The following is a 25084-nucleotide window of genomic DNA, read 5'->3' as shown; positions in this document are numbered from 1 at the left end:
TTTAAGACCAGGACAAGAAACAGCCAAGAGCTCTAGTTCCATTTGTCAAGTCTGACATACATCTTACCATAACAGTTTCCTAAAATAAAAGATCCGTGTTTCCCCATTATTCTTCTCTTAAAACAAAACAAAACAAAAATCCATTAGTTAAAACTGTATTAAACTGCGAAAGGCAGCACACTTTATTCTCATTTTCTCTAGTTATTGTATTCCTGCTTCCTTTATTCATTTTTTGGGGGGGTGGAGGAAAGGAGGGGTGAATTAAGCATCCATTATCTGAAGACAAGAAATGGGGAACCCCTCCCCCCAAAGAAATAGGTTTCCTCTTCAGGAAAGCTCTAGAATGGGGACTGGGGAAAGGGGGGCAGGAATCTACAGGGAAGAGGAAAAAAATCACTTGGGGGAACTTGAGTTAAAAGTAGAAAATGAGGATTCCAACGGATTCCTAGGAAAAAACGTTGCCCTCCTATTTCAAGTTCTATCTTTGATCCAGGGTGAGGGGAGCCAGTCTGCAAGGCTGCTGCTTTTCCCCCTCCTCTCCCACCTCTGTTTTTTTCCAACTTGCTTTAGGATTAACCGCCATCCCTCTCGACCCCAAACAGTGGAATTTGGCTGTGCCTCGGGTCGTCTTGCTTTGCAATATCGCCTAGAGTTGTTGGCAGTTTTCTGCTGAGGCTGAGCCGTTTGCTCCAGCCTCCGACTAAACTCATTAAGTTGGGAGATTTTTTTCAATTGGACGGGTGTTTTTAAAGTCTCGTCTTTCCAGCCCCAAACAAGGTGTAACAACGCACTCTTCCTTGTAAGGAATGAGATGAGAGACGAGGATCACTCCAGACATCTCCTACCTACGGTTTGGGGGTTTTTTTCTTAAAGGCGAGGCTTGCATTCCTCAGCAGCTATGTACAAGCTCCCTGAAACCTCCTCTCTCTAAAGTTAGTGTGCAGGGTTTTCCAAGGCTGAGAGCGCCTGATACATGGGGAAGCATTTCCTTAAGGTGGAAGATCTTTCCTCTGGTTCCCTCCTCTCCTCTAGTGCCTACTTTTTATCAGTTTGCACAATCGCTTAGATAAACACCGAGGAAGAGAGTCTCTTTAATTATCAAAGACACATCTTTTCAGGGGTCCAACAAAGCGCTTATTTCACCCGCCAAACTAAAGGAGAGTTACTCCAGTTTAGAAGGAAGATGCAAGCGATTTGGGACCTTGAACAAAGCAAATATGGTTTTGGTATGTTTACTTACAGTATTTATTTCTCTCTCTCTCTCTCTCTCTCTCTCTCTCTCTCTCTCTCTCTCTCTCTCCTTTCTCACTTTCCTCCTTGTGCTCTGTGGGGTTGGGGGTGACTTGGGATTTTTCAAAAAAACGGATTGCTATCGTGTCTGAAATGCCTAGGACTGTGGTTTAAGGGGTTCGTGGAAGGGGGGACAGTCAATTCAATGCATTGCCATATTTTATTACATGTGTGTGAAAGGAGGGGGGGAGAGTGGGAAAATACAATTGCAAAGCTGCCAAAATATGATTAAACCAAAGCGTAAAGACTGCGGTGCCTCCCCTCTCTGCTCGTCCTGTCTGCTCAAACTCATCAGCTCCGATAGAGCAAACTGCAAACCAGTCCTCTACGCGTGTTTTTCCAAGCAATAGACGACTCGGTTTTCTAGCGAAGGAGCTGCTAGGCTCGCACTAAGTATCAGAATTTACTGTTCGATCTGCCACTGAGCTGCATTTTGCAACCTTGTGCAACTGACAGCCAGCCAGGCAGGGAGGGAGGCAAGCTGTGCCCGGCGCCCTCGGCCGCGGCTCGGGGAGGCGAGAGCTCGGCTAAGCTAGAAGGGGAACCGCAACGAGAAGGGTACTCACCATCGGGCGGGGTGATGGAGCTGGCGTGCGGATTTCAGGCAAACGTGTACCTTTTGGCTGTCTATTGCAACCGCGTCGGGCTGACTTTAAAAAGCAATTCTGGGCTCTGTCCAGAACGTTCAAGGAACGGTTCCTCATTTTTAAAAAGCCAGCGAGAGAGACGACAGAGACAGAGAAAGAAAAAAAGAGGAGGGGGTGAGGGGGACGCACAGAAACCCAGTTCAGGGGGAAAAAAAAATCATCACCTCTCCGCCAGTGACTCGGGAAACTCTAGAGGTGGTGAGATCCAGGTCCGGTCCGACCAAGCCAGAGCCAATTAATTTTAAATCCTGGAGAATTATTCAGATTAAAATGTACAGAAGTTTCATTCTCCTATGCCTACGTGAACCTCAAGTCGTTTCCCTTTAAGACCTTCTTTTCTTTTAAAGTTGAATTTTAGGCAGCGAGGACTCTTACACTAGGGGGCAGACAGATACTGTACTTGCTCCAATCTTAAGCAATTTTTTCCCTCCCAGCATATGCTCTGATTTAGCACTGTAAATTTTTCAGAGGACCCAACTCTGACAGCCCCTGGTGATTTTCAAAGTACCACAAGCCAGTGGTTAAAAATTGCATTGACTTGGAAGTTTAGAGGCATACAATGGCAGCCTCTTTTCCTATTCATGGAGCTCCAGTGGGGTGGGAGAGAAAAACACACACGGGCTGGATGGAGGGAAAGGAGGAATTGAATGAATCCTGGTGGACAGAACTGGTTTCTACTGAGCTCAGAGTTACACTCAGCATTTGGTGGGGTCTGTGTTCATAGCATGATTTAATCTCTGGAGAATCACAACCGTCAGGTCACTTTCTGTAAATATATATATATATATGTAATATTCCTGGGCAGATTTTCTTTTTATTCCCAGAGTAAGACAAATGTTCTTCTAACTTTCTCCAGCCAAATTAAAGCTTGCCATTCTTCTCATTAAAATCAATTTACATCTGCAATAAAAGACTGGGTTGGGATTCTTTTTTTTTTTTTTTTTTTTTGAACAGTAACAATATATTGATATTTATCATTCAGTCTTAGAGCGGTTCAGAGGAAATGGGCATCTCTAAAAAAAGACATTTTAAAATAGTTCCCTTTTTCTTCTCAGTCTGCAGTCCTATGCAGTAACATTAACTGCTATATATATACATCTATAGGTATAGAGTTATATATTGGTATATATGTGTAGATGTAGTTTTTTAATAGCATCTGAATAACTATGAATGAATCCTAAAATACAGAGTGAAACACTTCTCACTTCATGGCAGCTTTGTGGTCGTGTGCTTAGCCGGCTCCAGTCGTGTTGGAGATGGCTGGGAAATTCTTCATTTTAAATCTGAGCTCATCAAACCCCGAAGGTCTCTAAGTAGACTGGGAAAACTCTTCCTCCTCAAAAATGTTCCCACTCTATGTTTGTAAAGTGTGATCTTGCCTTGGAAGTATCTGTACAACCAGGCAAGATAAAGATTCCCCTATAACCAATTAGTCTCTCTTCTATTACATTGAGATGGGGGTGCCCACCAGCTTTCCTGTTTCAACCCCAGCCCCACCACAACTCTGCTAAGTTTGCCCCTAATCTACTGACATTTGTAAAATTAGTCAATTTCTCAAATTATGGAAATTGAAAGGTGAGGGGAGAAAACCTTCCCTGAAATAATTTCTTTTCCATCCTTCTTGTTCTCTTTAGGAGAAAGTTATAGTGAGTCTCTAATCAACCTGAAATTCTCAGCCTGGCTTCGCTTTGTGGCAATCGCTTTACTCACCAGGCTTATGATAGTTCAGTGTCCACTATAGAGTGTGTGTGTGTGTGTGTGTGTGTGTGTGTGTTTTAACAACCTTCAAATAATCCTAACACCTGCAGCTTTCGTGAAATATGTGATTTCAGAGGAGAAAGGGTGAGAGCTAAGGTTTCAGAAATAAAGCGGAAAGAGGATTTTTCCTTCCCTAAAATCTAGCCCCTATCTGCCTACCTCTCAACTTGGTCCCTACCTTTGTATTCTGCCTGTGTCTGTAAGGGATAGTGAATGCAAAATGCAATCTACACGTGACAGTTTTATGTACGGTTTATTTTCTTTTAAAAATTCGTCATCTCGGTTTTTTGAACTATCAAAGATGCTTTCCTCTGGTCGTTAATTACTGTTTCTATGTGTTCATGTTTTCTGCAGCTCACCGTGTCTTTTGTAAAATATTGTAATTGTTCATAAACCTAGTTGGCAAACCAGTTTACAGGGTTTTTTTTCTTGGTGCAAAATGTGTATGACGGAGTCACAGTTTTCGTCTGTGAATATGGAATAATCATAATCCACTAACTTGTCCTAACCCAAGAGAAAGTTTAGTGCATTGGAACAGAGTGCCTTCTGGGGTGCAGTTCTAGATGTTTGATGTTTAAAACCCAATGCCCTGGAATTCAGAGACACAACCTTCCAGATGATTCTAGCCCATTGAACAGAATGGCAGAGGCTTATGGAGTTGGTCTTATTGCACTGGCTCTCTTGACATAGGATATGGCTGGTGTGAGGTTCTTGTGAGTTGCTCTGGTCTTATTCCCAATTTAGGGCAGGATCTCTGGGTGTGTTTTAATGGCTATATGAATACTTTAAAGAAACTTGAGGAGCAAGAAAGTCCGTGCTCAACTGTTGTATGACCTAGAAGCATAGTGGCTGAAGTCTTTGTCTGTGTACATTGCCGAACGTGTGCGCTCACATGTGTGTTCAGAGGGTATGCGGGGAGTCTGGGAGGCTGCCTCTGCTTGTCCGTCAGCGGACAGGTCGGTCTTTTTCCCTCTCACCACCACTGGCTGCGTGGCAGGACGTTGGCTTGAGAGTTCGCCAAAACCAACGAAAGAGGCTAAAGTTGAGGAAAATTGATTTTAATAGCGTCATGACAATGAGATGAAGTCTATTTCTGCTTCTCAGCATCCGAGATGCTTTATTTGAGCAATTAAAATGTCAGGCCACATACCTGTGAAATGTTAACCCTACAAAGGAAAAGACAGAATGGCTCTTTTCCTCTTTAAGAAAAAAAAAAAGTCACTAAACCCAGCAAGTGATAAGAGTTGACTGAGAAAAGCGTCTCCCATCACCCGGATTTGGCCAAATCTTTCGTTTGGAAAATGCCTGCAAGCTCGGGTCGCGGCACCTTCCCACCCCCACCCACTACCCCTCTGCAAAGAAACCAGGGAACTTTTCTCTTTCTCTGGCGTCGTGCGCCGGGAGTCCCGGGTGGTGCGCGAGCGGCGGATTTCGTGGCATCGCCAAGTTGCGAGAGGCGAAGTCCTCGATTCCATCCAAAGCCTTTCGCGGAGCCTTTAAGAGGCGTTGTGTGTGCGCGCCGCGCTCCTCTCCCCGCTGGGGCGGAAACCTCGGGTGCGGGGTGCGGGACGCGGAGAGCGCGGGGGCCGCGCGCCCCGGGCCGGCCCGAACCCATCCCCCGCTCGGGGGCGGCGGGGGCGCGGCCGCCCCCCTCCCCTCCCCCTGCGCCCCCCGCGCGCCCCGCGCCGCGGCCGCTACGCCGCTCGCGCTAGGACCGAGCTGAGCCCGCGGCCGCCATGGCGGGGCCGCCGCGCTCCGGCCAATGACGGCGAGGGGGCGGCGCGCGCGCGCCTGGCCAGGCCAACCCCGGCTGCTGCCTTATAAGGCGCGCCGTCGCCATGGCAACGTGCGCTAAGTTGCAGCAGTCGTGTCAAAGTTCACTATATAGAGAGCTCAGTGAGCTGATCGCGGAGAAGCCACTTCTGCCAGCCCCGGCGCCTATAAATCGCATTCCCTCCCGCGCCCCCCTTTTTAGCATATTTGATCACTTTGATTCTCTGTTCTTTTCTCTCCGCGGTGTGTGTGTGCGTGCGCGCGTGTGTGTTTTCTCCTCCTCCTCCTCTCCCCGAGTTGCCTCCTTTCTCCGGGTGCCGTGCTGCCTTTTTCCCCCCTCTTTCATTCTTTCTCTCCGTCTTTTTCTCCCCGCTCTGCGCACGAAGGATGTGCTTCTAGGTGGTGATCTGCCCTCCTCTCTCTCTTTTATCGTTTCTCCCGCGCCGCCGGCGAGTTGACTCTTTCCCTATGTGTGTGAGGCGGCGGCGGCAGCGGCAGCAGCAGCGGCTCCGGCGGCGGCAGCAGCGGCAGCAGCGGCTTCAGCGGCGGCGGCGGCGCTAGACCCGGCGGCTCCGGGCCCGACCCGGCGGCTTCGGCGGCGGCTCCGGCGGCTCCGGCGGCCCGCAGGGAGCGGCGAGCGGCCTCCATCCGGCGCAGGCGGGCGGCGGCGGCGGCCCAGCGCCAGGACGACGCCGCGCAGCGCCCGACGCGGACCACTTTGATGCTGATTCCCCCGGACCCGGGCAGCGCTCCGGCCACTCCGCGGGCCGCCGGCCTCCGCCCCGGCCTGCCCGGCCCTCCGGGCGCGCCCGCGACCGGCGCCTCCGCTCTGCTAGTCCTCCCGATTGCGATGGCTTTCCTGAATGGCTGACTGTGGGCTGCCCTGGACTTGGCCCCCGGACAGTCGCCTGTCCTCCTTTTCCTCCTGCTGCTCCGACTCTCCGGCACCGCAGCTCTGAGAGCGACAGCGTGAGCGAGAGAGGGAGGGAGCGAGTGAGAGCGAGCGAGGTCTTCGGAGAGATTTTTTTTTTTTCCTCCTACTTCTGTCTTGAAGCCAGACAATCGACTTGCAGCTCTCCCTCCCCTCCCTCTCTCTCCACGTTCTGCTCCCACTCGCTCTCCCCCGGCCCCTTCCCCTCCCCTCCCGGCGGAAAGCCCCCCGAAACCAACCAAGCTGAGCCGAGGGACACAAACAAAACAAACACACCGGGCCAGACAAGCCATCGACAAAACTTTGCAAAAGCAGAAACAAAAAAGGAAAAACTAACCAACCTCAACCAACCAGCCCCCCCCTCCGAGCCCCTGGGGCGCCCTCCCGCGCCCTCCCGCACCCGCGCGCACACAAAAGGCGGCGCGCCGGAGCCCGCGACCCGGGAGCAGGAAGTCCGGACGCGGCCCCCATAGATATGGCAATGGTAGTCAGCACGTGGCGCGACCCCCAGGACGAGGTGCCCGGCTCGCAGGGCAGCCAGGCCTCGCAGGCGCCGCCCGTGCCCGGCCCGCCGCCCGGCGCCCCGCACACGCCACAGACGCCGGGCCAAGGGGGCCCGGCCAGCACGCCGGCCCAGACGGCGGCCGGCGGCCAGGGCGGCCCTGGCGGCCCGGGCGGCGACAAACAGCAACAGCAGCAGCATATCGAGTGTGTGGTGTGCGGGGACAAGTCGAGCGGCAAGCACTACGGCCAGTTCACGTGCGAGGGCTGCAAGAGCTTCTTCAAGCGCAGCGTGCGGAGGAACCTGAGCTACACGTGCCGCGCCAACCGGAACTGTCCCATCGACCAGCACCACCGCAACCAGTGCCAGTACTGCCGCCTCAAAAAGTGCCTCAAAGTGGGCATGAGACGGGAAGGTATCGGCCTCTCATTTCTCCCCCTCCTCGCCTGGGGTCCCGGGGCCCTGGGTGCGTTTGGCTAGCCTGCTCTGGGTAAGGACGCTGGAGCCCCCAAGCTCCTCTCTTCCCCTGCAGCTCGAAGGGGTTTTATACTAGAAGCAAGTTCTGCACTGGAGCCCAGACCCCCCAGATCCGCATGCTTTGGCCGACTGATCTCCTCCTCCACTCTCTCTTTGGGCCGTTTTCCTGATCTTTGCGTGGACTGCGAGTTCATTCGAGTTCGCCTTTCTGCAAAGGACGGGGTGGTGGTTGCTGCTGTTGTTGTTTTAAAGCCTGGTTTACTTCTCTCTCTCCTCTCAGTTTCTCTCTCTCTCTCTCTCTCTCTCTCCTGGTTTTTCCTGCATGTTCAACATATGTCCCTCCTCCCCACCCCTCTCCCCAGCCCCCACCCTCTCAAAAAACACACACACACACAACCTGAGATTGTACTTTTGTACAGGAGGTTCAAATTACAAATGGCAATTTTATGCACTTCGCCGTATTAACGCTGCCGCCCGGGCCCCGCTCATGTGACCCTCCGTGGATTAACATTCTGCTAAAAAAAAAAAATCCTCTATTTTCCTTTTTCCTTTCACTTTTGAAAGGAGGAGAGCGCGATAGGGAGTAGGGAAAGGGTGGGCGAGGGCCCTCGGCGGCTGCTTTCGCTCTGCGCGAGTTGGGTCTTTGTGATAGAAAATTTCGCCGAGTGCGGCGAGCCGGGCTCGGCCAATGGCGCGCTGGGCTCCGGGCGCGGGCTCCGGGCTGGGGCGAGCGATCTCCGGGGTTTCTTTGTGTTTCTGGGAGAGCGGATCTCCCGGTCCGGCGTCAGATAACAGCCCCGGCCCGAGCCTCCTCGGCTCTCCCCGGCTCTCCCCGGCCCTCCCGGGCCCTGCGCGGGCTGCGCCGGCCGCTTGCTCCCCGCCTCTCCCCGGCTTCCTCTCGCTGCGGCCGGCCTCTCTCCGCCCTCTCCCTCCGTCTCCCTTTCTCCGAGCACTGATTACGCTGCCGCCAGACCTCGGCTCTCTGCTCGTCTCTCACCGAGTCCCCGCCCGGCTGGGGCTGGGACTGCGGGGTTTGGGGGAGAGCCGTTCCGGGGCGGCCTCAGGCCGTCTGGGGTGAGCCCTTGTGTCTTTTGCAAAAGCGTCTCTCCCTCCCCCTCCCCAGACTCGCCCCTCCCGCTCCCTCTCCTCCAATCAATAAGAAATATCAGCTGTTTAGCAGTAAAGAAGAAAGATGTCCCCAGAATGCTACCTCCCACCCACCGTGCCGGGGACCCCGAGGCAAAGTGGCCAATTCTGGGTCCTCGGCGACCCAGCCCCGAGCGGGCCTCGGAGGCAAGTGTGCCGCTGTGACTGCCAGAGCTGGCCTGGGTGGTGGTTGGAGAGGAGTGCTGCCGGGCTCCCGGCGACTCCCAGAGCTGTGGGGCCTGGCATGCTCGTTGGAGGGGCCAGCCGGCCCGTCCTTTCTAGGCGCAGGGTCTGGGTCAGGTGGGGGTGGGGCTGGGGCAGGCCCTGCCAGGGGCGCTGGGGACCAAGGCTGGCCATTAACGTCGCACCGTCTCCTTTCCTCCCTACAGCGGTACAGAGAGGCAGGATGCCGCCCACCCAGCCGACCCACGGGCAGTTTGCGCTGACCAACGGGGACCCCCTCAACTGCCACTCGTACCTGTCCGGATATATTTCTCTGTTGCTGCGCGCCGAGCCCTACCCCACGTCGCGCTTCGGCAGCCAGTGCATGCAGCCCAACAACATCATGGGCATCGAGAACATTTGCGAACTGGCCGCGCGGATGCTCTTCAGCGCCGTCGAGTGGGCCCGCAACATCCCCTTCTTCCCCGACCTGCAGATCACCGACCAAGTGGCCCTGCTGCGCCTCACCTGGAGCGAGCTGTTCGTGCTGAACGCAGCGCAGTGCTCCATGCCCCTCCACGTCGCCCCGCTCCTGGCCGCCGCCGGCCTGCACGCCTCGCCCATGTCCGCCGACCGGGTGGTCGCTTTTATGGACCACATACGGATCTTCCAAGAGCAAGTGGAGAAGCTCAAGGCGCTGCACGTTGACTCCGCTGAGTACAGCTGCCTCAAGGCCATAGTCCTGTTCACCTCAGGTAGGAAGGAGCCCTGCCACCTCCCGCCCAAGGGCTCCCAGCCGGGAGTTAGGGCCCAGAAAACTTGGGAGTCCCCAGAGCCAGCCCAAGCTCCCCACTGAGAGGCCAAACTGTTGAGTGCAACTTGGAGTGAGAACTTTGCCTAGCTGCTGGGCCCCACCAGGCCTGTCGGGGAGAGGAGAGGAGAGGAAGGCTGGGCTGCAGGAGGATGCTCCAGACAGACTCTCAAGTGGGCCAAGGGGACGCCTCTCAGGCCTGCCCCCTCCTGCCAGGCTGGGATGCATCCCCCTGCTAACCTCCCTCAGCCCAGGCCCTCTGGGCCCGCTAAGCCTGTGGAATCTTCTCTGCCCCATGGTTCTGTCTGCCACCCTGGCTGAGCCTCTGGGAGATGCACTGGGCCGGTCTGGCATCATCGTGCAGGGGCAGAGTTTGCCTGTTAGCCCAGTAGGAGTTGGGGCCCCAGGCACGTCCAACCTGATGGCACCAGTTTTCCAAATCCTATTCTCATTAAGACAATGCAGACTGCCCTGAAGGGGCAAGAGGAAGAAAGGGGCATCATAACTCTTCAGCATGTCTGCAGGGGGTGAAGACTCTGGCCTCTTGCTTCTCCTGCCCAGGCAAACACTTAAGGCAATTTTCAAACAACCCAAAGTGTCTGCCAACTTGGGTTGGATATGAATGTTGCCGGAGATATAAAAACCATCATTGTCTGTATTATGAAATCTAATTAGTTTGCATGTAGTTTAACCTGTGTGGGTAATAGATCTAATATTAATTAACTCTTGAGACCAAATGAGTTTTGAAGGTGTTTGGCTTTCCACTCTGGGCCACACCTGAGCCTTTTGGCTGCCTCCAGGCTGCAAGTGCAGCCTAGCCCAGGTGGGTGGAAATCACCCCCACCCCCACCCCCACCTTCTTGTTCTAAGTTGTCAGCTGATCCCTTTGTCACAGCTGAGAGGGGAAAGGACTTCCTAATTCAGCATTATGACCATTTGGACAGTGGTGGGGCTTGCAACCTAGTCACCCACTGGTTTTTGTTTGTTTGTTTTTTCCAGCTTGAAATCAGGACACTAGGAGAGCTTTGTAGTTCATGTGGCAGACAAAAAGTCCACAATCTCTTCCTTATTGTTCGAAGGAAATCTGGGGACCCAAGTCATTCGCTGAATCTCTTGCAGGTTCTGAGCCCTTAACCCACTGTCTTTCATACATTGGTGCCTTTTCCCTAAAACCCCACACAGCCACCCTAAAGTCTGCCCTCAGAAGTCCTTGGGTAATCAATTAAAGGGCAGTGTCTGGAGCTGTATGCAGAGGCTTGAATCTGGAGGCTTTTTCTCAGGGGACCTGTCATAGCTGGAACGTTTGCCTGATGCAAATGTACAAGCAGGGTATCCCCTACCCCACAGCCACCTTCAGCCTCACACCCCCACGACCCAGCCTATGATCCCAGATGATGGGTTGGCTGTTAATTTCTTGATATCATTGTTAGCTCTTAGCCTTACCCTTGGTCTTTCAAGGAAAGAAATGCCTAGTACTGTCGTAACACTTTAATTCATTACTATTTGCAAAATGTAGAGGCCTATGTGGAGAATGCAAATCACCCCCCAAAGAGATAAAGGTTCCTGTTATCTGATTCAGAGGCCGATGCAGAGGGAAGGAATCCTGTGCAAACAGAGCTGTTCATTCCTGACCGTTCACACCTAGACAGCCTGTAGCCATGCAGAGCCCCAGAGAGGATCCCATGTGTTCTGGTTCTTGGGGTGGAGGTGGCGGTGGCTGTTTTCGAAGATGTGTTTTGAGGTTCACAGAATGCATGTCTTATCTGGGGAGCCCCGAAAGGTCAGCTCACAACCTGCACCATCTTCCCTGAGAAGTGCCTCATTTCAAAGGCACGCATTGTCTTTTCACGTATCGGAAAAAGAAAAGTGTTTTCCTGAAGATAACGGGGAGGGGAATCCTTCTTGGAGGGACCTGCGTTTAAAAAAAAAAAATACGGGAGGGGTGGTAAGGAGAAAGAGAGAGAGAGGAGAAAAGGGGGGAAAGAAACAGCTCAAATGAACAGAGAGATCACAGTTTGCATGGCTGCCCTTCAATAGGCTAAACTGACAAGATCAGTTTTAAAGGGCCACTTAAATCAGTTTCAAAGACTGGAGAAAAATGAGTCGCCCTCTTTGGGGAGAATCTGAAGCTGGGTCGTGGACGCCATTACTCGGGGCTGAGCCAGGTTGTTGCCCCCCCACACACACACACTATATAATTATAAGCCTAACTATTATTTACAGAAGAGGGGGGGAGGGGCACTGGCAGTTTGGGTTTCATCTGTTTGTCTCTCTGTTTACTGACTTGGGCCAGATTTCACCCAATGCACTTTGCTTGGGCCTCCCAGTGACCAAGCCTGAGGACCGGGACAGTGACAGCAGGCAGTGTACTGAGCTGTGTTTTATTTTTAAGCAAATAGCCCAGGACCATTGCATGCTCTCCCCGCCCCCACCCCCCAAGTTCTAAGTACATAGGCATTTGCTCCAACCCTGGTCGGGGCAGTTGGACAGCACTGTACACACACTTCATGTGACCCATTTCAAACCTCTTAATCTGATGACTAAATTCTTCTTTCTCTCTCTCCCTCTCTCTCTCTCTTTCTCTCTCTCCCTCTCTCTCTCTCTTTTTTTTAAACTTTCTTCCAGATGCCTGTGGTCTCTCTGATGTAGCCCATGTGGAAAGCTTGCAGGAAAAGTCCCAGTGTGCTTTGGAAGAATACGTTAGGAGCCAGTACCCCAACCAGCCAACGCGATTCGGAAAGCTTTTGCTTCGTCTCCCTTCCCTCCGCACCGTCTCCTCCTCAGTCATAGAGCAATTGTTTTTCGTCCGTTTGGTAGGTAAAACCCCCATCGAAACCCTCATCCGGGATATGTTACTATCCGGGAGTAGTTTTAACTGGCCGTATATGGCAATTCAATAAATAAATCAAAATAAGAAGGGGGAGCGAAACAGAGAGAAAGAAAAGGCAAAAGACTGGTTTGTTTGCTTAAATTCCTTCTGTAAGGAAGGATGTAAAAGGATGTTACAAGTTTGCTAAAAGAAGAGAGGGGAAGAATTTAATGGACTGTGAATTTCAAAAAAATTAAAAGACTGTCAAATGAACTTTTACAGAATGCATTAAAAAAAAAAACTCCTGTGTCGGTCAGAACAACTTGCTACTTATCATTTTTGTATAAAAAGGAAATTAGTCTTTTTTCTTTTTTTGGTAAATTTTTGAAAAATATTGCTAAAAGTGCATTTAAGGAGATTGGGAGAAAATTAGCAGAATGGAGAAAGTAAGTCTTTTTTTTTTTTTCCAAATTATTAATTGTCCTGTGTCTATGTACCTCTAGCTGTTCTTTTTTGTACTTTCCTGGTTCCAAACCAGTTTATTCTGTGGTTCTTTAATAAGTTTTGATATAATCTTGGCTTCTTAAAAACTGTGTATCCTTAAAATATATGTTCTGCAAGAATTAAAACTGAGTCCATGAAAATATCATAGGAAGACATAAAACTTTAGAAGGCAACTCACAGATGATGGAAACGCACTTACAAGTGGTGACCAAAAAATTTAGGTGAAGTTGAGTGCTCTAATTTGAGAACTGGAGGAACCACATTACAACACTTAACTCCCCCTACCTGCCCCCCAAAAAGACACCATGACAAACCTAGCTTTTTAAAAAATATTTTAAGAAAGAGAATGAACTGTGGAATTTATTGGCAGCCAAGGAATGTGTCCAAGACACACGCTGAGGTTTTGAATAAAAAGTGAACTTTTGTAATTTGAATTGGGTCCCGCTTAGTTCTTGAATTGTTATGAAAATCCTATATCTGTTTGTATATTTGCAAACCCTTTGTATTATAATTGTTGATATTTTCCCTTTTTAAAAAAATACCATTGAAATCAGCATGACAAAATAACACTGTTGGCACTTATAGGTAATGTGATTGATTCAGTATCTTAGAGTTTACAGTTTGTGTTTTAAAAAAAACTGAAGGTTTTTTTTTTAAGTGCAACATTTCTGTATACTGTAAAAGTTATAATAACTGAACTGTTTGGTCGAGTCTTTGTGTGTTATATTCCAAGGAAAATTGAAAGTATTCAGAAATTAAAATATTATTTGATATCTGAAACCTGTTTGGTTGTCCCCACTCACTGTATTTCTATGAAGAGCCCCTGTGAGCTCTTGCTGAGCGGGGCTGGGAGGTCCATTTGTTTTTGAGCCTGAGTCAGTTTGTTCAAAGGTGGACTAGTGTATTTGTCTGCTTAATTTGGGTGTGTGTGTGGGGGAAGCTGCAGTTAATGGTTTATCTATGGTTTAGGAAGTGCCATACTGATATAGTAAACCACCCCCATTCACCTAATCCTCTTTTTAATTAAAAATGGATTTTCCAGGAAAAAAAAAAGGCCCTTATATTTGTCACACTTAAGTGCCTGCTTAGGGAAGGTATTGTGAAAGTATTAGAAATCTTGAGATCAGTATCTATTTTATGATCAGAAAAAAGTGTTTTGTACATTTCTGACAGTTATGTAGAAGACGGTGCAAGCAAGCTAATCACGGTATTGTAAATAGAGGGCAGTTGTTTGCAATGAGTTTTTCCTGAAGTAGGTGTGATTTTTTAAACATATTCTGTGGTTCTCATCTAGCGTGGTTGTTGAGAGATTTCAAATTCAGTGATACAGCTTCCAGCGCTGAAGGGTCTGTTTTTAATGTATATATAACCCGCAGTTGGTCTGCCTATCCCCTCCCCCCTTACGTTCATTCTGTGAGAGCATGACCACAGGTCAAGAGAATCTTTTCCATTGGAGTTATGTACATAAAAACACATCGACATTTTGACATTTCAGATTGTGTAGATACAATCTGTACTGCTCTTGGGATCCTTTGTCCTTAGAAGCCAAATGAAGAAAAAGGAGAGAGAGAGAAAGAGAGAAAGAAGGAAGGAAACTTTACAGGGTATGCTGACTTGGAAGTAGGAACTATTTTGTCTTGGAGTCTCTTTTTTTTCCCTCCCCTCTTTCTCTTTTCCTGGTTTGGAGAAAGCTCAGTTCGTGGGAGCTTGCAGTTTGGTTCCTATTGAGGCTTTCCACCACCTTCCTCCCCATATTTCACTATGTTATGTGGTTTAATTTTAAAAGGGGAGGGTGAAAGAAAAGGGGTCATTTTGTAAAGCGTATCAAACTTTGATGCTCAGTTCTAGTCAATACATGTAGACGAGAAAAATCTGTCTGATTTGTGCATTTGAGCAGTTCTCCATCTGACCCTGAGCTTCTTTCTGTAGACGTATACATACACAAATATAAGTGTGTTCTTACCACAGGATATCGCTGACCTTTAGATGGAGGTTTTGTAGGTTGTTTATTTTCTCCTCTTGCAAGTGCTATCCATGTGAGTGTGTGAAGTTTCTCTAATAAGTAAAACACAGGCCCTTTTCCTTCTTTGTTTTGTGTTAGTTTATTGTAAACAGCCATTTGTTGTAAATTATTATTGGCATTAAATTATAATTTATGATTTTCAAAGCAAAAGACAGTCCCTGTTTTATTATGCTTTAAGCATGTGTTCTAGACGTTGGGAATCTCACTAAGTTTCAGCAGTCAGCTTGGGGGCTGCGAGGGAGAAAAACAGGAACCCCAATTTTTCAAACGGTTAAAACAAAACCCCGTGTATATGTTTAGAGTGGCCGGAGGAGGATCTGTTTAGAGTCTTGAGCTTGGTTTAAGTTTATTGCATTTAAAGAAAGTTTTTCTTTTCACGCTGAGTTAGAACAAAAGATCTTTGCTGCGACTGAATTGGACAAAAGACGAGGGCTGGGACCCAGCGAGTGCGTTCTGTGTGAAATTGACGAGATCTTTAAAAAAAAAAAAAAAAAGCTGCTAAACATGGCGACTCTTTCCCTTTAAGTGTCTCTTTTTCCTTGCTGTTTTTTTTTTCCCCCATCTGATCTGAGCTCGCTTTATTTCTTTTCCCAACCCCGCTCCCCCTCCTCCTCTCGGCGCTCGGGGGTGTGAGAGAACCCAGTTAGACGCGAAAGGCAACAATAGTCCGAGAGAGAGGGGGGCGATCGCTGCTTCTCGCCACTTTCAAACAAACGTGGGGGGACGGCTGAGCGGTGGGGGGGATTCCAGCCGGATCGCTCGGCGCGCGGTCGCCCAGCCTCGGCCTTTCACCAGGAGCTCTGCCTGGGCCGGGCCGCCAGGGGCTGGGGCGCAAAGTTAGCGGGCGGCGTCCGGGGCCGGTTCCGCGGACACGGCCGGGGTAGCATCCGGCGGCAGCGGGGCCGGGGGCCTGGAGTTGGCAGCAGCCGCGGGAAAGCGCCTGCCCCCCCCGCCCCCGCCCCCATCCCCACCCCCCACTTACGCACGGCGGAATTCCGCCCGCGCCCCCCGGAAAGTCCGGGGTGCCGGGCGCGCGGAGCTGCACTCCCGGGCTGTGCGTTCGGCGGCGGCAGGCGGGGGGGCGGGGGCGGGGGGCGGTCAGGGGGAGCCGGAGCGTGTGAAACTCTGCCTCGAAGCTCGCTTTTGACTTGGTTCTATGAGCTGAGCCAACATGGCGTCTCCCATCGCTCCGCGAGCGCCGGCTGCCAGGCACGGCAGGGCCGGGTAATAGGAAACACATTGGTTCCTAAACAGAAAAAAAAAAAAAAAAAAAAGGTGGTGGTGGTGGGGGGGCGGCTAAAGGCCATTCCATCTGCAGGCAGAAAGCACTCTTTTAAACTCGCGTTGGCCGAGGAGTGCGGTCCTCGGTGATTCTGTAATTAAAGCAGCAGAATTCGTAGGGGAAATAGGGGTCATGCAGGATCCCCTTCTCTGTTCGCCCCCACCCCCCACCCCCAATAATCAGGAGAGTTTATTTCATGCCTCTCCTCTCAACAAGCATCATATTAGGAAAAGCGAAAGTCTGGATCCTCCAACGATCTTAAGTGTTTTAATGCTATACGGGGAGGAGGAGGGGAGGCCAGTGTGTGCAGACCTCGGTCGCTTCTCGCGCTCATTAATGCAGGGGCTGCGCGGGGCTTTGCGCGGGCCGAGCTGGGGGTGGGGGCCAGGCTGCGGACCCCGCCGGACGCGAGCAGAACTTGGTGCTTGCAGGTCAAAGTTGTAGTGAAGGTGGCTTTCCGGGCGGAGGGCTGACTGGGGGCGCGCAGAGGCTGAGGGTCGGTTCCAAGCGGGTGGTCGCAGGCCCTAGAGAAGTGTGAACCCGCGTGGACGGCGCCCCTGGCAGGAGCGCGCTCTTAGCGGAGGGTCCCCGTTCTCTAATCGCTTTGAGAGAGGGAGAGGCCGGCCGTGGGAGAGACCTGGCCTCCCAGAGAGGGTCTTCCGAGGGCCTCTGCAGAGACCGAACTCGCAGCGGATGAGGCAGTTGCCCCATCCATCCAATTCCAGCCTCAGCTCGGGCCTGGAGACCCCTACCCTCAGCCGCCTGGGAGGGAAGCGAGGTACTCTCTGAATTCCGGGCCTCATCAAGATTTATTGAAGTTGGGTTTAAAAAACGTGCTTCAGATGATTTTTCCCATTTTCTCAGATTTCAAAGGCTCCCTGCAGTGCGGCTGCCTAATTAATGGTGAAATTCAACTAAATCTAATTATGCAGTAATTTTAAAGCAGTTAGTGCTGGGCGTTGGTTTGTAATAGGACCCCAGTTTTTTAAAGTTTGCTCACTGTGTTGGTTTAGGGGAAAGCCATCTTTTGTACGGCAAAGAAAGACGGGGAAATAGTTTTGCTGCGTGAACCACAGGCCTGAGAGCCGCTTCCCCCCACCTCCATTTCCATCCCCACTCCTATCTCCTTCTCTCTCTCTCTCTCTCTCTCTTTTCCTCTCCCAAGCTCACGCTCAGAAGCTGAGCGAGGTGCTAACCCAGCAAGGAGACCTGGTTTGATAACCAAAGAGAAAGGGGAGAATTTTTCCTAAGGAGACACAAAGGGCTTGGTATCTGCTCCCCTGGACACATCTGTAAATGCCCGAAAACAAGGAAGGGACTCTCGTCTCAAATAGAGAACAGATTTCCTCCCCTTCACATCCATTGTCATTAAGGCGAAAAGCTGACTCTTGGAGTTATAAATCTTATCGTCCTTCTGATAACACACTTGTAATAAGTTAGCGTCCTATTCAAAGTGAATTGTAAAACTGCCTCATTTAATATGGCATCTGTGTCATTAAAACTTTTATTTTTTTTTTCTTCCCTTGCGTCTTGCAGGCCTGGCGTTGGGGCGAGTGCCGAGGTGCCTACTGGGGTAGCGCTGAGGGGGAGAAAGGTGTGAGAGATGGGCTGCCTGGGATCAGGCTCGAGATTTAGTCTGGGGTGAGACACCCCTGAGGCAGAGAGGGCCTGGGGGGTAGGCCCCCTCGAAATGACGTTCCTTGAAAGAAACATGCTTGTGATTAGCTAAGCAAACACATCTGCTTTCGGAGTTGGGCCTTCGTTAATTAGCTGAACAAAGGGCCGTTTTGGTTTTTACCTTTTGCTGGGGGAGAGTGTGTTATTTCAGGAGTGTCGCGGGCCCTCCTCTTTTCAATTGCAGCCACGACGTTAATTTTATTGGGATTACTGATGGGAAATGAGGTGGCGCAGGCTTCCGAGAGGAAAAGCTTGATCATTACCCTCTTTGGGACTATATTTTCCCACCCAACCTCCTGCTCGCGAGGAGGGGGGTGGGGGGCGAACTGCGCAGTAAGTTCGGAGCAATTGGAATCAGGCTCGAGGTACGCTGATCTCGGGTGACAGAGCGTGTGTTGAAGCTGAACTCTATAATTTGCGCTTCTGTTCCTTTATTAGGCCTGGACAACGAACTAATGAGCTTTGGCCCAGCACAGTGTCACTTGTATTTATTTTCTTATGGCAACTTGGAGATAGCGGAAGTGTTCCTTACCAGGAGCCAGGGAGGGCCAGGAGTCCTGACAGGGTCTCTCCGGGCCCAGGTCGGTGGCGGCGTCCCGGGGGAGCGAGGACGCGCGCAGAACTGACGCAGCTCAGGGACTGGGCCTTTAGGCGAGGCCTTGGAGTGACCAGGAAGGCCTTAGGCCCTTTGGAGGCCCAGACACTCCTGCAGGCCCAGCTCCCTGCGGTTGAGGTGCGGGGGCGCGGGACAAACCCATAGCAGGTCCCCAAAGTCCAAGATGGTCAGAGGTGCAAAGGTGGCACCCGGCGGAGGAGGGATCCACGAGCGGAGCGTGTCAGGCCAGGGAACCCTTGGAGCGCGGAGGCCATCCCACCCCGTGGCCAGGCGTCTGCTTTGTGCGGAGGGAGGCCTGGCTCAGCTCTCTGGCCAACTGGTTTGGGGGTGGGTGAGGCAGAGAGGATGCTTTAAAGGACCTCTTAGGGTCTTGAAGTGCGGGGGCTCCCTTCCCTCTCTCCCTAGCTTGGCTGATCCAAGGAATCTCAGTTGCAGAGGCCTGGAATAAAGTGAAGGATGAATGTGAGGGGTGGGGGCAGAAAGGGGTCGTCTGAGGCAGCACGAACGTCCCTTGTGCCCTGGCACAGAGAACAGGAGCCCCCCACGCCGTGTGGGGTAGGGGTGCAAGAGAAGGGAATGCCTAGGGAACTGGGAGGCCAGCGGGGACTTCTCTGCTCTGCCGCCCGCGGCTTCCCGCGGCTCTCGCCTCGCTCCCCGCCAGGCAGCCCTGGCTCATAACGCCCAGGCTCTGTGCCCCCGCCCGCCCGCCAGCCCCACATCTCCTGGCCTCCCCTCGCTTCATCCCTCGGCCTTACTCCCCCCTCCCCGCCTCTTCCTTCCTTCCTGCAAATGGGTGTTAACGTGGGTCTTTATGTTCTGTCTATAACTAGTATGTAATCACGCGCCCCATGCCTCTCTCTAAAAGCATTTAATAAATGTCTATTAAAGCGCTACAAATGTAAGATGAATTTAGTGGCGCGGCTGCCTCCCTGAATCCGAACGGTAATGATGGATTTATCAACGGGGATTCGCCTTCGGCACAGCGAGGGAGGTTTACTCAGCAAATATGTCGGCGAGCACCCACCCAAATACAATCATTTGGTCCCCTGCGGGCGCCAGCCGCCTCGCCCCTTCCTCCGCCCGCCTGGCGGGCCTGGGCCGAGCTGGAGGACCACAGCCCCCTCCCCTCTGCTGTCCCTTTTCTCGGCCTGCGGGTCTCGTGGCGGCTTGGCGTGGGGGACCTGGCACGCAGGTTGAGAGGTGGGTAGCGGGTGGTGGCAGGGCGAGAGCACACGGTGACAAGCGGCCTGCCCTGGCTTTGCTGGGAGACCTCAGTGGACGCCCTTGTGCCACTCTTGGTTTTGAAAGGGTCACAGTTGTTCCTGAGTCTGCGAGGGGACTCCTGAGGGTCCTGGCTTTGACCGAATCTTAAGTCGTGGGATCCTCGCTGGGCCTGCCGCCCAGCCCTGGGTACCATTCTAGGGGAGGCGGCCGGCCACGAAGGCCGTGGGACCCCATGCCCGCCGAGGGGCCCCGGCTGTGCCCACTTGCGTGTCCGCTCCCCTTGGGTTCCCTGGACCCCGCCAAGCTAAAGCAGAGGCGGCTGTTATCCAAGGTTAGAATGTAACCTGAAGACCCAGGCAGAACTTCCAAGACGCTTTCCCTGAGCAGCCCAGGTTTCTGCCCACCTGCCCCGGCAGAGCCCACCCGGCCATTTCAAAGTTTCTGTGGCTGTGGATTTTTAGAATTTGGTTTGGACTGTGAGCCTTAATGCGCACGGCCCCAGTGACCACCCCCTCTCTCTTTTTGTCTTTTATCTTTCTCTTGGAGGGGGAGGAAAGTGCTGGCCTGTTCCATCAAGGCCAGTTCGCATTTGCTTTGGCCTCTGATTTCTCTTTCTTCTTTGGAAATTTCATTGAGATGTCTCTGTGCTTCGCTTGTCACTTATCTTTGTTCCTTTTAAATAAAGGGCTTTTAAATGGACTTATTGCTCCCAGCGTGGGTTCCTCTCTCTAAATGTTAGAAAATTGTGCCATCTACCCGCTATGCTGAGTACTGTCACACTCGGAGACCTCGGGGACCTCCGGGCGGGCTTCAATGCAGCCGTGTCAGGGGCCGCGGGCAGCGGGAGGAGGGGGCGGCTCACGTGGATTTTTACAGCTCTCGGCCTGCAGCCGGCCCGCGTGGCCACGCCAGGGCACGGCGGCGAACTTGGCGGCCGCGCCTGATCTCGGATCGAATCGGAGGCGGGGCTGGGGCTCGTCCCTTCTCCGAGATGCCCCGGGCCAGGGGAGGGGGGCCCGGGGGGCCGGTTCTAGACGCCAACAGCCACGGGGGTCCCGAGAACGGAGGACAATGCGGGGAGGCTGCCTGGGAGGGGCTGAGGGGGGGTTCGCAGAGCCGATCTGGAGCGCTCTGCCCGCCGCCAGTCGCCCGTCTCCCTCGGGGGAAGCCGGGCTGAGAGCGGCAGCGCAGCCGGTGGCGTCCCAGCCTCTCCGCGAGCGAGAGCGAGGAGAGCGCGCGCCCGCCAGGCCGTGCGGCTGCAACTTTCAGCCCCGGCTTCCCGGGGAGAGACATTTCTGGTGGCTTTTGGAAGGCCAGGGCTTGCTTCTCTTTAAGGGAGTGTGGTTGAGCTGGACCGCGTTTGAACAAGTCGGACGTCTGATGTGGGGGTCTCCTCACCCGGACCCCTCCCCCGCAAAGCATCCCACCCACAACCGCAGGTTCTTTTTGAATGAGTTAAAATGGATGAACGGTTTAGATTTTATTATGTGGCTACCCTTTCTCAGAGGCCGTTTTGTTTTTTAACCCATTAGGAGTATTAGCTAAGATTTCCAAGTGTCAGTTGGGTATTTGTGCTTGTGTGTGGGGGGGATCCCCGATAGGGTTTATGACTTTTATTACATGTTTCACACTGTTCGAGAAATGGAGTTTTAAGCAACATACAATTAAATCTATATTGCTCTTTGGAGAAGGGCCAAGGAACTTGACAATCAATTAGTTTAGATCTTCGGATACTTGTTGCTAAAATCAAAGTGTAGAACTGCAGCCCCCACCGATAGCTGCTTCCCCATTTTCCCTGCAGTCTTGGAACCACCACATAAAACATGGCAATGGCTTCCCAACGTGTTTTTCTTGATTATTCTGCACAGATTCGTCTTTTTATATAAAAAAAATCACACAGTTTTCTGTTTTTCCCCTTTCTCGCTCTGACTGCAGTCTCTCCTCTCCTGCCTTTTACCAGCCAGATTTAGTTTTTAAAAATACGTTTATTTTCAATTTGTATTATTTGAAAATGAATTTTCCATTCATCCTCTTCCCCTTACCTGACACTAAGAAGGAAAACTCTGTTAATAATCACAATGGTACAGTGGTTTCCAGACAAAGGCAAATTATAGTCTTTATAACCACAGCAGGACAGAGATAGGGGGTATATTCTCTCCCCCCACCCTCCGCATCTCTCATCTGTCTCTTTAAATAAAGCATCTTAGGAAATAATCTCCTGCATTGACCAGAAACTGCTTCCTCCTTGAAAATGCCACCGTTCCCACTGCCTGGCTTTCTCAGGCAATCCTCTAGCTGCCTAGCAGCCGCCTTCCTGCCCTTGACCCTGGCTGCTGGTGGGGGTGCACCTATGGAGACGGGGGCTCCTGAGAAGGCTGGGGGTCCTGCCCACCTGTACCCGGCAGCTGATAGCAAGTTCCAAAGAGGGCCTTGCTAATATATTCAATAATTCTTACTTCCCCCCAGCATCCTCTCCCGACAGCCACCCAGGTTCCCTGAAAGGAAGGTGGGAAGAGGGTAGGGGCTGCGCAAAGACCCCCCCCCCATTTCCTAGTCTGCTTTCCAGGCCCAGCCATCCCTTCACTGCCTCCTCGCTAATTTAAAAACACTGTGGCTTTGGGACTGACCAGGCCAGTCGTTCAACTGTCATCTCTACCAGGATGGACGTCTACAACATCCTGTGGTCTCAAAAAAAAAAAAAAAAAAAAAAAAGAGATTCTGAACCAAGTGAAGTGATTGGGTGGAGTGTCATGAACCTCTCTCCAGAAGCTTCCTTGGCCTCCTAGGGCACCTGGGGCGGCAGGAACCTTTGCCTCCACCCGTGCTGTGCCCGCCCACAGGCTCTGCCCTGATTGGAAGGAAGGTCTGGGAAACATTTTCTCTGCACTAATTTTATATTTCCCCTTTCCCCCTGGCAACATTAAACATAATTTTGCGCTGTCATTGTCACTAAGATTGCGGTTTGTTGATGTCTCTACTTGGAAATACGACCCTTCCGCCTCCAACAGGGAGCCCTCCCTGTATAGTTTCTGGGAGGCCCCTTCTCCATCAGGGAGCTCAGGGTTTCTGTGAAAATGGAGAGAGAGAGAGAGAGAGAGAGAGAGAGAGAGAGAGAGAGAGAGAGAGAGAGAGCTCTGCCAGAAGGGTCCCTAGCAGAACCCCACAATCCTTTCAAACCCCCTTCCCCTAGGACAGCAGAAGCTAATGGGGTTTTGACGTGTGTTTGGTTGTTGGCTTGTTTGTTTAATAAAATCCCTGTGTTTTTTAAAGTCTGGGTGTCTATGACGTGTAACCACAGGCACTCCACTTTTAAAATGTCCCTTTGAATTTTTTTATTTGCTTTAGTGTCTGTCCCCTTCAACTTCTGTTCTTTATCCCTCTTTCTCCTACCCCCCGCCCCCCCATACATTTTCTCGGGCTAAGCAACACTCTGCAGGCCCAGTGGCCACGGCCCTGGCGATAAAATCCATTTACCCCCAGTTATCTGGGCCTTTGGTGACAGCCTGGAGCAACAAAGATGAAGCTATTTCTCATTCCCCAGGCCCTGCTCCTCCTTTTTCTTTAAAGTGCCAGCCTAGAGGGGCTCCGGAGTTTGGGCAAAGGTGCCCCACGCCCCTAGGTTTGCTCCCTCTGCCTGGTCATGGTTCTGGTTGCTTGTCGTTTGTTTTCCTTGTCTTTGGAGGAGGTGCTCTTACTGTCCACCCTCCACAACAGGGTTTCAGAGCCTGTTTGCACCAAGGCTGGTGGGTTGCAGAGCGATTATCTCATTTCGCTGGCGCAGAGCAAAACCGCTTGCAGCCCCTTTGCAGCCCCTGGGTCAAGCATTCAACGCAGGGCCCATGTCACAGACCCAACCCGAAGGTTAATTTTCCCTCATTAGCATCTCCATAGTTTGCTGTTGCCCGGATCTGGGCCCTGTCTTCTCCCTGCTTCCCTCTCGAATATTCACTCTCATGGTCCGCTCTTCACAACCTCACACTGTGCCAGACTCCTATTGGGTCCTTAGACTAATCATGGAAACTCCATCGATTTCCAAACAGTTTGCCTATTTCCATCCTAGGGCTCTTTTCCTCCATCCACGTCTCTCTCCGTCCTCCATGCCCGTCATTTACAGAGACATATTCTGCTTTATTTGAATTAGTTCACTTCTCCCCTTTTACTTTCTCTCCCCCCCCTTATTCTTTAAATAAAAGCAAAAGCTACAAAATGGCCAAGTTCAGCTGCATTGTGCCAGGGGGGAGCCACCCATCCCAGCCACCGAGAACGAAGCAGGGGGTTTGTAATGACAGAAGAAACAACAAAGGAAAAAGAACTGCGTTTGCAGCTTAAGTGGGTGAATGTGTTTGTGTGTCTGTATCTGTGTGTGTTTTTAAGATTTCTTTGAACTGCCTTTGTGCTGACGACAGTGGCGTTTGCCGAAGCTAGTCATGGTATAGGGACTTTCAGTTAACCTCTTATATCAAATGAATCTTTTAATTTAGAGACCAATATATCTCCTTCTCTAGATACCTTTTGTAGACCCAGCCTGAGCTCGGTGACACAAGACTGGGGATTATAATAAAGACCAGATAAAGTTTGCCCAAGTTATTATCTTTTTCCCTCTCCATCCTTTTTTTGCCAACCTGAAAAATCCCCCCATCCAGCCAATAAAAGTTGAGGTCAGTAGCAGCGTTTCCTCCCAGAGCAGAAGGTTGGAATTTCTTTACCTTTTCCCAACAAGCCTGTTGACTAAAGTGGGTTGGTTTCTAAGCTCAGACACTAAAATGATTTATAGTTTTTCAACAAGTCATTATTTTGGTGTGTTGTTTAGGTGGGGCTGAGACCATCTAATAATCAATGGAAGGCTGGGGGGGAGGGGATTGTCTGTGACCAAGGGGACAGTTAACAGCACAACATAAAAGCCAGTCGGGTCTCCGGGGATGGAATTTGGGGAAAGAGCCTGCACACGTCTGCTCCTGGGCTGTAAAGAAACACATTGTTAACTAGGGCACCACAGACAATACCCTGGGCTCTGCCGTGAGTCGGAGCTGGGCTACTTTCAAGATTTTTTAGCAGCACTGTTCATTTTCATGGGGTTTCTGGACCATTTGAAATTCAACCTTTAGCTAGCCCGCTCCTGGGGGTATGGTTACAGAATTCATTTTCTGATTTACTGCCCCTCCTCCTGTATTTGCTTTATTTCCTGATGGTCTCCCAGGGGGCTAATCTTTTTTTTCCCCTTTCTTTCATATTTTCCAGTTTTGTTCTCCCCGTAGCCGGCTCACTGGTTTTCCTGTCTCTACTGATCACTCATTTGCTTCCTTTCTCTCTTTCCTTCCTTAAGAGAAAGAGGAAAAGAAAAAGAATGGCGGGGAGGGGGGGTTTCCAAATGGTTCCCTTCTAAGTGTTATTAATTACTGTTACAAGGCAGACGATTCTTAACTAATAACAAAGTAGTAAATTACCACTGACT

General features: G+C 51.3%; 1 protein-coding gene and 1 long non-coding RNA gene across 16 annotated transcripts in view; one reads left to right on the top strand and one right to left on the bottom strand.

Moving 5' to 3' along the window:
- The window catches only part of LOC141568278 (uncharacterized), a 79584-nt gene extending 77341 nt beyond the window's left edge, over positions 1–2243 (bottom strand). For all 12 annotated transcript variants that reach the window (XR_012491391.1, XR_012491394.1, XR_012491392.1 and 9 more), the window contains exon 1: positions 1857–2243. This is a non-coding gene — a long non-coding RNA (uncharacterized LOC141568278). The remainder of the gene's footprint in view (positions 1–1856) is intronic.
- On the top strand, positions 790–13590 carry NR2F2 (nuclear receptor subfamily 2 group F member 2). Of its 4 annotated transcripts, XM_019726682.2 has the most exons (4): positions 6765–7316; positions 8502–8671; positions 8914–9441; positions 12123–13590. In XM_019726682.2, the coding sequence occupies exons 3-4, from the start codon at positions 8931–8933 to the stop codon at positions 12395–12397; spliced, it is 786 nt and encodes a 261-aa protein (XP_019582241.1). In that variant the 5' UTR covers positions 6765–7316; positions 8502–8671; positions 8914–8930; the 3' UTR covers positions 12398–13590. The 4 variants fall into 4 exon arrangements, with proteins under 4 accessions (XP_019582239.1, XP_019582240.2, XP_019582241.1 ...); XM_019726680.2 differs by lacking the exons at positions 6765–7316; positions 8502–8671 and adding an exon at positions 790–1226; XM_019726681.2 differs by lacking the exon at positions 8502–8671 and having other exon boundaries at positions 5411–7316.
- Positions 13591–25084: the final 11494 nt, after the last annotated feature.

The sequence above is a fragment of the Rhinolophus sinicus genome, linkage group LG13 (genome assembly GCF_036562045.2).
Source record: "Rhinolophus sinicus isolate RSC01 linkage group LG13, ASM3656204v1, whole genome shotgun sequence".
NCBI lineage: Eukaryota > Metazoa > Chordata > Mammalia > Chiroptera > Rhinolophidae > Rhinolophus > Rhinolophus sinicus.
Note: the sequence above shows the minus strand (reverse complement) of the source record. Positions and strands in the feature narration are given on the sequence as shown.

Excerpts from the sequence above, each read along its gene's own strand:
- NR2F2 (XM_019726681.2), top strand. The coding sequence starts at position 6,875 with ATGGCAATGGTAGTCAGCACGTGGCGCGACCCCCAGGACGAGGTGCCC. Across the intron at positions 7,317-8,913 it reads AGTGGGCATGAGACGGGAAG|CGGTACAGAGAGGCAGGATG; the intron begins GTATCGGCCTCT and ends TCCTCCCTACAG. Across the intron at positions 9,442-12,122 it reads CATAGTCCTGTTCACCTCAG|ATGCCTGTGGTCTCTCTGAT; the intron begins GTAGGAAGGAGC and ends ACTTTCTTCCAG.